This window comes from Cydia pomonella, chromosome 25 (genome assembly GCF_033807575.1).
Source record: "Cydia pomonella isolate Wapato2018A chromosome 25, ilCydPomo1, whole genome shotgun sequence".
In the NCBI taxonomy this organism is placed as follows: domain Eukaryota; kingdom Metazoa; phylum Arthropoda; class Insecta; order Lepidoptera; family Tortricidae; genus Cydia; species Cydia pomonella.
The window spans coordinates 6,037,665-6,050,211 of record NC_084727.1 but is presented as its reverse complement, the minus strand read 5'-3'; the positions used below and the strand labels follow the sequence as shown (position 1 = coordinate 6,050,211).

The following is a 12,547-nucleotide window of genomic DNA, read 5'->3' as shown; positions in this document are numbered from 1 at the left end:
TTGGTAAAAAACTGATTTATAGAGTGAGCACTCTATGATTACTTATTTCTAATGACATGGCTGAGGAACGTAATATATCTCGAGGACAAGCGAGACAAATACACTCAAGATGTCAGCCCTGATATGGCAAAATAACGTATCTTATTACATATTTCCTATCTAAATAGCCGGGTCCTCACAGAGCGAGCATACGCTTGTGGCAATTTCCTCACGCACAAAACGGCCAGTGTAGACGTGCCTCCGTTTTCCTCGCCCGAGCACGCCGCCTCGGCCGAGGCACGTCTACACTGGCCGATTTGTGCGTGAGGAAATTTCCTGGCGCCTATGCTCGCTCTGTGTGGACCCGGCTAATACTTACGCTGTTTTGCCGCAACAGAGCAACTTTGAAGTGTAAGTTGAATCATCTTGGGACTTGGATTAAAAACGAACACCGAAATCCTTCTGAGGTGTTTCCCTTGCGCTATGGCATGGGGTTCTCCAAGAAGTAGGTATTTAGGGCTCTCAAAGGTCGGCAACGCATAAGTGGCTCCATCGATGTTGCTTATGTCCATGGGCGACGATGACTGCTTCCTATCAGACAGCTCGTCTGCTCGATTGCTGCCTATTACAACATAAAAAAACTGTTTTATTTCCTAGTTGGATAAACAGTTAAATTATGAAATAAGCCAGCATTTAATAACGAATTCAAGCTGTTGTCGGCTTGACGAGGAGGATTCGCTATAAAGTTCAAAAGTTGCATTTGTGTTTAATAGTTCTTCGATTTTAATATGATTTTTCTAGCCTAGCGACCAGCAAGACACAGAGCAGTCATGCGGGCTTGTTTTGCGTTTGGCAGAATTAATAAAACAACAGACGACTATGGTACGGTCTCAGGGAGGTGTCAGAACCTTTAGGGGCCGTGCGCGTTGTGAAGTCTGCCATCTTGTGACCTAAGTTTGGAACTTAACCCTTTATAAGGCTTGAACGTGACAGGAATTATGCAACATTGAACCTCAACACTTTGAAATAAAGTTCAAAATCAGGTGGGAAATATAGTCGTTCTCCCTTCACGTCGGCGGCAAACAAGCATACGGTCCGCCTGATGGTAAGCAGTGCAACTCCATAGGTGTTACATACGTGTTGCCGATCGTACAAGTATTTTTCATACAAGTATTTTGAACTGATCCAATTTCCTTCAGATAATGCGAACCCGCGAAGCCGCCCTCTGGGAGCTGGAGGAGAAGCAGATCCACGAGCGGCACCAGCTGGCCAAGCGGCAGCTCAAGGAGGAGTTCCTGCTGCGCCGGCACCAGATGCTAGTCCGACACGACAAAGAACTCGAGCAGATCAAGAGGTACCTTATTTTTCTTCTCGTTTTTAGGGTTCCGTGCCTCGAAAAGAAAAAACGGAACCCTTATAGGATCACTTTGTTGTACGTCCGCCCGTCCGTCTGTCTGTCTGTCAAGACCCTTTTTCTCAGGAACGCGTGGAGGTATCAAACTGGAATTTATATCAAATACTCAGGTCTACTGTCCCTTGGAGCTGTGAAAAAATCGCAACTTCTAAGCCAACGCAAACAAAACATACAGCCGTTTATGCCGCAAATTTCCCCTAAATTTTCGACTTTCGCAAAGGAATCAAAACCTACAAGGTACTTCCCGTGAACTCAGAATCTTGAAATTTGGTACATTTGGTACATACTAAGTAACGTCTTATAGTTATACTAAGTACCGTAAATTTTTAAGTATCTTAGAATAATATATACCTACAGGTTTGTACGGAACCCTCGGTGCGCGAGTCCGACTTGCACTTGGCCGGTTTTTTAATGATATTAGTTAATAAACAGCCAAACTTTCATATTAGATATCTTCATCCCTATCATTTTAATTATAGAATCTCCTGATGTAGTTCTGAGGGCCTACCCCTAACCACGTTCGACGTGTTGCCTCCCTGTCACACTTTCGTACGAATTTAAAAGTGCGACAGAGATGCAACACGTCTAACGTGGTTCGCGGTAGGCCCTCTGATTATGGCAGCCTTTTTATGAAATTTATAACTTAAAAAAAGCTACCTATGCTGTGTCCTAAGTCCCAGCAATTTTCGCAGTTTTGATTTTATTTATTTATTCCAAGTTCATAATTAGATTTTATTTTGTCCTTTGAAAGAACATCGGGACTTAGAAGGAAAAGGAAAATTCAATGCCTGGATTAAATCCATTTATAAGTGTACAAATAAAAAGTATGTTTTGAAAGTGGAAATAATTACCTAATTTTCTTTCTTTTCTATTTCCACACACCCTATTTTCAATGTTTTAAATGTAAAAAAATTACCAAAGCATTGCATTTAAATTTATTTTCTGCCCTCTACGCTAAACGAAGTTGCCGCTTTCCGCCTCCGTCGAGCAGAAAAATAGTATGCGCACCACGGAAGGAAACGTAGGACATTCCATCCCGCGTGTTTGCCACCCTCGCCTTCGGCTCGGGTAACAATTTTACACGCGGCACGCAATATCCTACATTTCCTCCTTTGGGACACAAATAACTATTTAATTTTATTTTACCTACTGTCCTAGTTGTTATCTATTTATTTGTAATCAAATCATGCAAGTTTTTGACCATCAATTTCCCGGTTTTGGATTGAATTTGAATGGCATTTTATTGTCTAGATGTTGGATGACGCAGAGAGAAGGTGGCCATTGGAACTTTTTAATTAAAAAGCCCACCCTCTAATTTAGCTTAGTAACCTTTTTTTATTTAATAGGGAACTTATCAGCGACCCGTCTACCCTTTCCCAGGAAAAAGCCGTTAAATGACTTAGCCGTTTATCGATTACCCGCAACGATTAGCTTTCCTTTTGAATTCCTTACCTGTTCATTTGACTTAGCTGTAGGAAGGGTTTTCCCTTTCAGAAATACCGCTAAAATGAAAGGGTATCCCCTTCCTAATTAAAAAAAATATGACACCTGTACTGTCAACGCGCTAGACATCTAGTCCTTCACTTTGAACATAACTGAGCTACTATTTTTACGAAGATAAAGTTGAAAATGGCATAAGCGTTATAATTTATAATCGATACCCCTTCAAGAGGTTGGCGCTTATCAGCTTACCCGTGTTATGAAACGCTTAAAAGCCAAATGAAAGGGTTTTGGTAAGCAAAGCTTTACGAAATACTCCTTTCAAAACCCTCGAAGGGGATACCGGACCGGTCCTTGGAACTCATTTAACCCTGCATTGTTTCTCAGGAAAAACACCCGCAAAGAAGAGGAGCTAGCCAAAGGGCAGGCGGTGGAGAAGCGCTCGCTGCCCAAACGCATCCGCGGCGAGATGCGCGCGCGCGAGATGATGTTCCGCGAGTCGCTGCGCATCGGCGCGCACCACGACGACGAGCGCGAGCGGCTCAAGAAGGTACTCTACTGACTTACGATAGAGCTCACATCCGTATAGCAACACACCCGCAAGGAGGAGCTAGCCAAAGGACAGGCAGGGGCCTGAGGGCCTACCGCCGAACCACGTTCGACGTGTTACCTCCCTATCACGCTTACGTACGAATTCACAAGTGCAACAGAGAGGCAACACGTCGAACGTGGTTCGCGGTAGGCCTCCTGAACGGCTGAATGGTACCCTATACTTGCCGCAAAACTAAGTGGCGAGTCAGGTCATAATGACTTTACTCTCTGACTTTATACACTCTAACAAACTGTTGAGCCCGTTTCAGTCTGGTTTTCGACCTGGCCACAGTACTTGTACTGCTCTCATTAAGGTAACTGATGACATCAGACGTGGCATGGAGGATCAATTGGTCACAGTACTCATTTTGATTGATTTCTCAAACGCTTTTAACACTGTTGATCATGACATTCTCCTTGCTCTTCTTAACCATCTAAATGTCTCATCTACAGCCCTTAGATGGTTTTCTGCTTACCTTGGGGGCCGCAAGCAAGCAGTCCGAGTTGATCGGGCTTTGTCGGACTGGTGCGATCTGGCTACTGGCGTACCTCAAGGTGGTATTCTCTCCCCGCTTCTCTTCTCCACTTTTATTAACTTCATCACCGCCGAACTTTGCTGCGCATACCATCTTTACGCCGATGATTTACAGCTCTACGACCAGTGTAAAGTAACGGATATGTTAGCCGCTACGGAAAAGCTAAACAGGGACCTCGCTCATATTCAGCAGTGGTCAGAAAAGTTTGGCCTATTTGTAAATCCCGCCAAATGTCAGGCCGTTATTATCGGTAGCTCTCGTCAGCTGGCCAAGTTGGATCTGGATACGATTGGGCCGGTGTGTTTCAATGGCACTCCTATACCTTTTAGCCCGTCTGTAAAGGATTTAGGTGTGCACTTGGATTGTACTTTGAGCTGGAGACCGCAGGTTGCCGAAATCAGTCGGAAGGTTACGGGCACCCTTCACGCTCTTAACAAACTTAGACACTTTTTGCCAGTCAAAACTAAAACTTTATTAGTTAACACCTTAATCCTACCCATTATCGACTATGGTGATGTATGCTATCCTGACTTAAATGAAGAGCTACTTGACAAGTTGGACCGTCTTCTTAATAATTGTATCCGCTTTATCTTCTGTCTCCGGAAATATGATCATGTGTCCTCGTTTCGTTCCCAGTTGGGCTGGCTCCCTATTCGTCAACGGCGTAATATTCGTATGCTCTGCACTCTCTATTCCATTCTCAATGATCCACACTCCCCTGAATACCTTAAGTACTTCTTTCACTTTTATGGTGCTTCTCGTGACCGTCAATTTCGCTCTACTGGCAATCTCTCTCTTTCTATCCCCACTCATAGAACAAGCTTCATGTCTAAACTCTTACGCCATTCAGGCAGCACGTCTCTGGAACGGTCTTCCCCCTAACATTAGAAAAGCTCCCAACAAGTTTGCTTTCAAAAAATCTTTGCGTGATTTATTTGCTGGCAGTTTAAAGATCAATTAAGTATCAGTCTCACGAATCGGTTATGTATATTATGTATATATATGTATATATATATTTATTTATTTATGTAATGTATGTATGTGTCTTTATGTATTTAAGTAGTTTATAATTAATTTATGTGTATTAGGACTCTAATTCTTTCAATTACAATTTCTTTTAGTTTTAAACGCGCCGCCTACAATCTTTTCTGCTTTGCCCTAAGGTTGACTGGTAGAGAATGCCTCATGGCATTAAGTTCGCCTTTTGTACATTAAGTTTGTCTTTTGTGCAATAAAGTTTTAAATAAATAAATAAATAATGCCATCTCCATCACTCTTTGTTGGTTTGAACAAGGGTAAAGGAAATAACCTTATAATCTCAGTCGCCAGTTAGTTAAATTTATATTTTAGTTATTTTATTTTGAAAGTAATGTTATATGGAATTGTTCTCTGAAATAAATTATTGATTTGAATTGAGCAGTATATCAAATTTTTTTTTGAGAATGGAACCGCGGTGGCATCTGCACTTAAAAGTGTCATTTATAGCAAATTTATTGAGATTAATACGAATATCCTACATTACGAATAACCTTATTGCACCGTTTGAATACTTAAATGTTTTTTGTCTTAATCATATAGTCGAATTTATCGCAACGATATAAGGTCTAATATCGGTCAGCTAGATGTGGTGCTATTAGTAGTATCTACGTACTAAATGAATGTATTTTATTACAGTTCCAAGAGAACGAGAAGCGGCGGTATCGTGCCGAGCAGCAGAGGCTGGCCACCAAGCATGCCAAGGCGAGGGAAGAGCTCAAGGCTGCCGGCGAGGTCAGTATTAAGATTTTATTCATTATACACCAGGGGCTTAGCTTCTAGATAAAAACGGACATCTCTTGAACAATTACATTTCATCAAAGATTGATTGATGGTGCTTCCTAACCTTTTGGGTCCTGTCACCCCTAAGACTCCTAGGGATCCTGATTTTACCTCGCCTCCCAATAATCATCAATAATCTTTCTTATAGGTCTAATCATTGTTATCTTTAATTAATCTTCTTACCCCTGTGAGATACCAGTCCGCTCGGGTCAGCATTGCTCCGAGCAATTATTAGGGTTGGCACAACTATTGTCTGTTGGTCCCTATGCGTTCAGGACCACAGATAAAAAAATGACTTGAATTTTTACAACCCTAAATAGCCGAAAGGGATAGTGCCATACATTAGAAAGGGACAGCATAATTCGACCCTGCATCGCTCTCAAACTTCGGTTTCGTTGGGACTGTCATTTCTGCATGGGAGTACTATTATTTATTCCGTGCCGAAATGCAAACTGCCCAGAAATAGCCCCGCCGTCGACCCAGGGAATTTCATGATCTGCCTGATTTTACGACCGGCCGCCGATATTCATATTGATTACATCTCTCCTCAGGCGTTGCTCCGCGAGCTGGAACAGTACCAGAACGAGAAGCGCAAGGCGCTGATGAACCACGAGAGCAACAAGATGAAGGCCGTCGAGGAGCGCTACTCGCACGAGCTCAAGGAGTGGCGCGCCACGCTCGGCGACCGCAAGATGGTGAGTCTTATTACCACCTCATAAGGTCTACTTTACTGTGGCTTGGGACGGATGGCCTTTGTTACAAGTACTTAGCGGGTTCTGATCAGCTCTGTCTTTATAGGAATTTGAATCTTCTATACGTATGGTATCTTGTCTAAAAGGCACCCAATTACTACACTCGTAGTCTTTGGACGTTGTCAATTTCAATAACAAATCTTTCGTGAGATACAGACATATTTAAATATATGTTAAAACGGGTCACTTACATATTTTAAGTCGAAAACGCTCGACATGTTTAACTCCGTAACGCTCCTGACGACACTACGGTACGGAGTGAAACATGTCGAGCGTTTTCGAATTAAAATACGTGAGTGATCCGTTTTAACATATTTAATATGTTTTCAGTTTCGTTAATTAATTTTATACTTATTAGTCCCGAGCAAGCTCTTCACCATACAAACGCAGTTACGCTCTCAATTTAAATCGACTAGCTAGATTTCTCTGAAACTTTGTACTTACAATAAGATAAGGTATATGCATGTAATTAGTTTATGTAGCTTCAGATACCGTAGTTAAAGAACCGACCAAGTGCGAGTCGGACTCGCGCACCAAGAGTTCCGTACCATTATCTATAAAAACAAGCAAAAAAAATCATGTTTGTTGTATGAGAGCCCCCTTAAATATTTATTTTATTCTGTTTTTTAGTATTTGTTATAGCGGCAACAAAAATACATCATCTGTGAAAATTTCAACTGTAACTATCCTGGTTCATGAGATACAGCCTGGTGACAGACGGACGGACGGACAGCGGAGTCTTAGTAATAGGTTTAGGCTTAGGTACCCTTTGGGAACGGAACCCTAAAAAATACAGCTAATTAAAGTTTTTCATACAAAACTTGTTTTTGCTCATTTCGTTTGTTTTATACGCTGGAGCCATATCAACTAATTACAGGCATAGATATACCTCATGTCATGGTATGTGCAAAGTTTCATTACAATCCAAAAAGTAGTTTTAAAATGACAACGAAACTCCGTTTGTATGGGAAGGTGAAATTCGACCGAGCTTGCTTTAATATCTTTGATATAAATCTTAACTTGTTCTGTCTTAACTGTTGCAGATTCGTTCGTTATTGAACAATACGAAAAAATATAGTAAATTTACAGGAACAGAGGATCTTATCATGTACTGTGATAGATTCTACAGAGTTTTTTTTGTAATTAGATGAGACAACTTTACGTATTTCGTCCGTATTTACGACCAAAACAATACTGTAAAAATACCATCCATCCATAGATCATATGTGTTAAACCTGCGCGATGTATGCATGCATGTACAGTCAAAATCATTAGTCATCATACACGATGTTTTTTTAAAGTCCTTTAATTTCAAGGGTGCATACCTCAGCTAAAATTAAGTGACTTTCTCAAAGAAACCACTATTCTAATTAAATTAAGTAATGATTTTTCTAATAAGGCCCTTGCGAGCGTGTACACTTGCCTTAGGGCCTGTTTACATATTGATTAGTGTTTAGTATGAGTTTATACATTTGCTACTAAACGCAAGTACTATTTCGGACGATCGATATTCGAAATATCATTGATATGTCATAGTTTTCAATGATTTGGTGAATTTAAAAATATCCGTGTTTTGTAATACTATTAATCCTTTATACGGCATAAGGTTGTCAGAAATTATGCAATTTTGAACCCTTTCAGTTTGAAATAAAATTCAAAATCAGGTGGGAAATATATTCCCTTTACCTTATAAAGGCTTAAATACTTTTTATGAAAAATACAAAAATAACTATGCTCAGTTTCCCTAAATGCACTCAGCCGAATCTCGAAATTAACGGATTTTAAAAAAACACCGTGTATAAATTTAACACTTCTTAATTTTAATTCGACCCAATTTCGAAATTAATAACTATATTACATTTTGTGTAAGTTAAATCTGCAGTGGGGTAATATGGCAATACCACCATTAACTTCAAACTTTCTATGTAAATATGACGTTTTTTGTGGTGTTGTTATGTCCTACCCATTGATCACAAGGTACAGACGCCATCAGATTTATCTGAGCGGCCAAGGTGATCACATATATCTCAACAGCCACTATTATCAAGCTGTTACAGTGCATGTTTATATATATTTGAGCACCGTGACCGCTCCGATAAATCTGATGGCGACTGTACAGAATGAACCACTATGATGTTGACTGTACTCAACCTTGTACATACCTGGCATGTTTGGAGCATGGAACACGGGGCATGGTCGTGGCATGCTGTAGCTTCACTAATTGGTGGTCGGGTCCAAAAATATAGGAACTACAGGAGCCCAGGAGATATGTATTGTTATTGTTAGGTTGGGGCTGTGTGCGTCGCAGGTTGTACCGTTTTTGTCCAGGTGGTTTTGGAACGCGTATTGAATATACTAATATTGATTTATTGGATAAGACAGACGGACAAACAGACATAAGGTCGTAGAAAGTTTCTTGAAATGAATACCTAATGATTACCTCTATGCAAAAATGTTGATGATGATAACAATTTATCTGCTTTTCCTGAAGGTTAACAGGTAGAGAATGCGTCTAAGATTAAGGCATCCTTTTGTTCAACAAAGATTAAATAATATAAATGTTTCCTATTTTTTTCTCAGAGTAACGTAGAATAATAATTCAGAGACAATTTTCATTAGTGTTCCTCCACGATACGCGTTCCAAACCACATTCCCCAGGCTCTATGTGTGTGCCGTCTACCGCCGCCCACACTAAACCGGCCCTTTTCTCCAGACGCTCATTCAGACCTTCGCCAAGCAGCTGGACGACCACGAGGCCAAGTACGGCAGACCCATACCCGACCGCACTATCTATCTAGACGCCCCCTGGCCCAAGAATGTCCTCCAACACGTCCTAACAGCCTACCACCAGAGAAACTCTTTCATGGGCTCCCTTAGCCGCTCCAGAACAAGTCTCAACTTGATCGCTACCACTCCAAACACGACTCGACGGAGAAGCATTAGCCCTCTTAATCAGAGAGCTACTAAATCTGCTGCGACCAGCGCTAATAATACCACCAAACGCGGCAAGCTCACTAAAGAACAAAGATACGGATCCACGTCCAATCTAAAGCTAGTCTCAGAGAAAATATCAGGTTTCTCAGTATTCTCCGGCGCAGACGAGAGAAGAGACCCAATAATGGCCTACGGGAACGACTTCTTCGAGCCAAAACAAAGCAGCATCGCCGAGGAATCTAGAAAACTGGAACGCTCGAAAGCGGCTATCAATAAACCTGTAATAAGAGCCAAGAGTCCTGTCAACTTTAACAAGAAACTTAACAGACAGAGTATGTCCGAACAACTCTTCAGACAAACTGCGGAAACTGGCATGAAACGCAGCATATCTCAGCAGAGTTTAAAACAAGACAGAGCGCTAGAAGCCGTCATGATAGACCTCCCATCCATAGACAGCAAATACGACACAGTCAAAAGCACCAGCACTGTAGCCACCTGTTCTTCGCAGGAAGGTAGCGACTTGGACTACGACGGAGTATTGACTAAACATTTCAGCAGATGGGGGCCCGTGCGCGGCTCCAATACGTACAGCGACTCGGCCAGCGTGCCGGTCAGCCAGCTGTCCACGGTCAATTTAAAGACGTTGAAGAATGAGGGACCGTCGGATACGACGGCGTAGATAACTTTCAAATATACGAGGATCTTGTGATGTTGTCAAGTCATTGGTGAGCTAGTAAGGTCATTTCCTGACTTTTGCGGTGCGGAATCGATGCAGAAAGATAGTCTGGTGACAATACCATTAAAAAAAGTCAGATATTTAAGAATCCATATATATAACTATGATGGACATGTTGGTGTTACCTAGTATATTTTATATTAGACATCAGGCTAAACGGGCTATACTTAGTATTTTCTACACAAGTTGCAGTGGCAGCATGGTTCCATTTTTATCACTTGTCACTATGCCCGTCACTTTCACGCTTACATACTTGTTAGAACGTGACAGGCATGTTGACAAATGATGAGAGCCGACCATCTTAGACCTACTGTAAAAGCACCAGCCATTTTAGATGCTGTGAAAGTTTTTAAAGCAGTTTATGCTAGTTTCTGATAGGTCTTGTAGGTAATTGTATTAACCATTAACGGCTAAGTCCAGTCAGTAAAATTTAAAATCTTGCCAGGCTTGAGTCGCATGCTTACAAGTGCCTTATATTCAAATTAACGAATATTCCTATTTTGGGTAGAAATAAATCCTGTGAGAAAAATTAAGGTGATAAATAGTGCTGTTTTTGCTACATTAGTATATTAGTAGTACGTAGTTTAAATATATCTGTCGTAAAATAAAATCCGGCGTTGCTAAATTCAATACGGGCGATTAATTCAACCAGAGATAGAATTTATCCGTGTAATCATTAATCAAGAAGTTTTTATTTAGTTACATTTAATTTTGACCCTGTAACAATTTTTTATTTTACTAAACGAGCAGTAATGAGCTACTAACATTACGATACAAAACATGACATTACGAGATAGGAGCTTTTTGTAGCAACTGCTAACAAACGTTGACAGTTAATTTCAAAAGCTCGTGTCTCGTAACTTGTGTGTTGTTCTACATTGCACTGTTCCGAAAAACCGTGTTCAAATGTACTGATACCATTCAATTTATTATTTATTAAAATAACTGATCTTTACGGATTTTTCAACAAACTTTATAATAACTACATAATTTCGCACTTCGGTGAACGTTTAATGTGCAATGCTGGATTTCTTCATGTTAACTTAATGTATAAAGGTATAGTCACCTAATGCCATTTTAGGTAGTTTTAGTATTAACATGATCTTCCTTCACCTTGCCAAATTAAAATTGTAAAAAACGCTTCGCTTCCCTTACGTGTTCTTAAACGAAATGCAATTAATCAATAATTATTTTTAATTAGTAGAAATAAAAAAAAAAACAAAATATTGGGATTAGTTGCCAAGCGAACCCCAGACTCGCATGAGCCGTGGCAAAATGCCGGAACAACGCGAGGAAGATGATGAGTAGGAATAAATAAAGAATAATGTAACTCTCCTTTATGTGCACAAACTTTAAGCACATATGTTGCCCGTCTTTTAGTTGTCAATTTTTATTATTATAATACAATAATATATTCTAACCAAAGATTCATTGATTTCTTGGTGAAATCTAAGTCAAAGTCTGGTCATGCTTCGAAATTTGGTATATAGATGGCGCTGTACGGCTCCGTATAATATGCCGTAACTCTGGTAGTCAATTATTGACAAGGTTGACTTGTCAATTCAGTTACGGTCACGTCTGAAAATATAGATAAGGACGATTAAGTGCCTAAAATATGTATACACCTTAATATATGGACAATATGGTCGTGTATACATATTTTTGGGACTTTGTTCGTACCGATATTTTCAGACGTGACTGTGCCACAAAAAATATGGCGCCTTACAGAGCCATCCTGTCGTCATCTTGGTGAGAGTACATCGTTTTTTCTTGCTAATAATGTATAATTAATTTTGTTCATATACGTTCACTGATACGTGTTAAATATCAAAAAGTGGCGCCATCTTGACAACTGGTTTGGCCTAGTGGGTAGTGACCCTGCCTACGAAGCTGATGGTCCCGGGTTCAAATCCTGGTAAAGGCATTTATTCGTGTGATGATCATGGATATTTGTTCCTGAGTCATGGGTGTTTTCTATGTATTTAAGTATTTATAAATATTTATATATTATATATATCGTTGTCTAAGTACCCTCAACACAAGCCTTATTGAGCTTACTGTGGGACTTAGTCAATTTGTGTAATAATGTCGTATAATTTTTTTTTTAATCTTACCGGTCATAGGCCAAAGGTTATGGCGCCATCGCTCACTTTTTGATATTTAACAAATTTAACACACCTATCAGTGAAAGAATAAGTATCAAAGTCAAATGACCTTCTAAAAATGTTAATAATAAAATGGCAGTTAATTTTAATGTGGCTACAAAGTTTTCTTTGACAATCCTCCTCTATTTCAAATTCCCTTTGCTCTGACTCACTTTTCTATAATATTATGATAATAATACCGG

The 12,547-nt window shown here is 40.1% G+C and overlaps 1 protein-coding gene across 3 annotated transcripts in view; it reads left to right on the top strand.

The window, feature by feature from the left end:
* The window catches only part of LOC133531672 (serine/threonine-protein kinase 10), an 84,384-nt gene that overhangs the window by 60,829 nt on the left and 11,008 nt on the right, over nucleotides 1-12,547 (top strand). For 2 of the 3 annotated variants that reach the window (XM_061870028.1, XM_061870029.1), the window contains exons 23-27: nucleotides 1,179-1,333; nucleotides 3,221-3,383; nucleotides 5,635-5,730; nucleotides 6,330-6,473; nucleotides 9,244-12,075. In XM_061870028.1, coding sequence (XP_061726012.1) covers nucleotides 1,179-1,333; nucleotides 3,221-3,383; nucleotides 5,635-5,730; nucleotides 6,330-6,473; nucleotides 9,244-10,143 — 1,458 coding nt within the window. In that variant the 3' untranslated portion in view covers nucleotides 10,144-12,075. Of the gene's footprint in view, nucleotides 1-1,178; nucleotides 1,334-3,220; nucleotides 3,384-5,634; nucleotides 5,731-6,329; nucleotides 6,474-9,243; nucleotides 12,076-12,547 lie in introns of those variants that run through there. The other variant, XM_061870030.1, reaches the window with a different exon arrangement.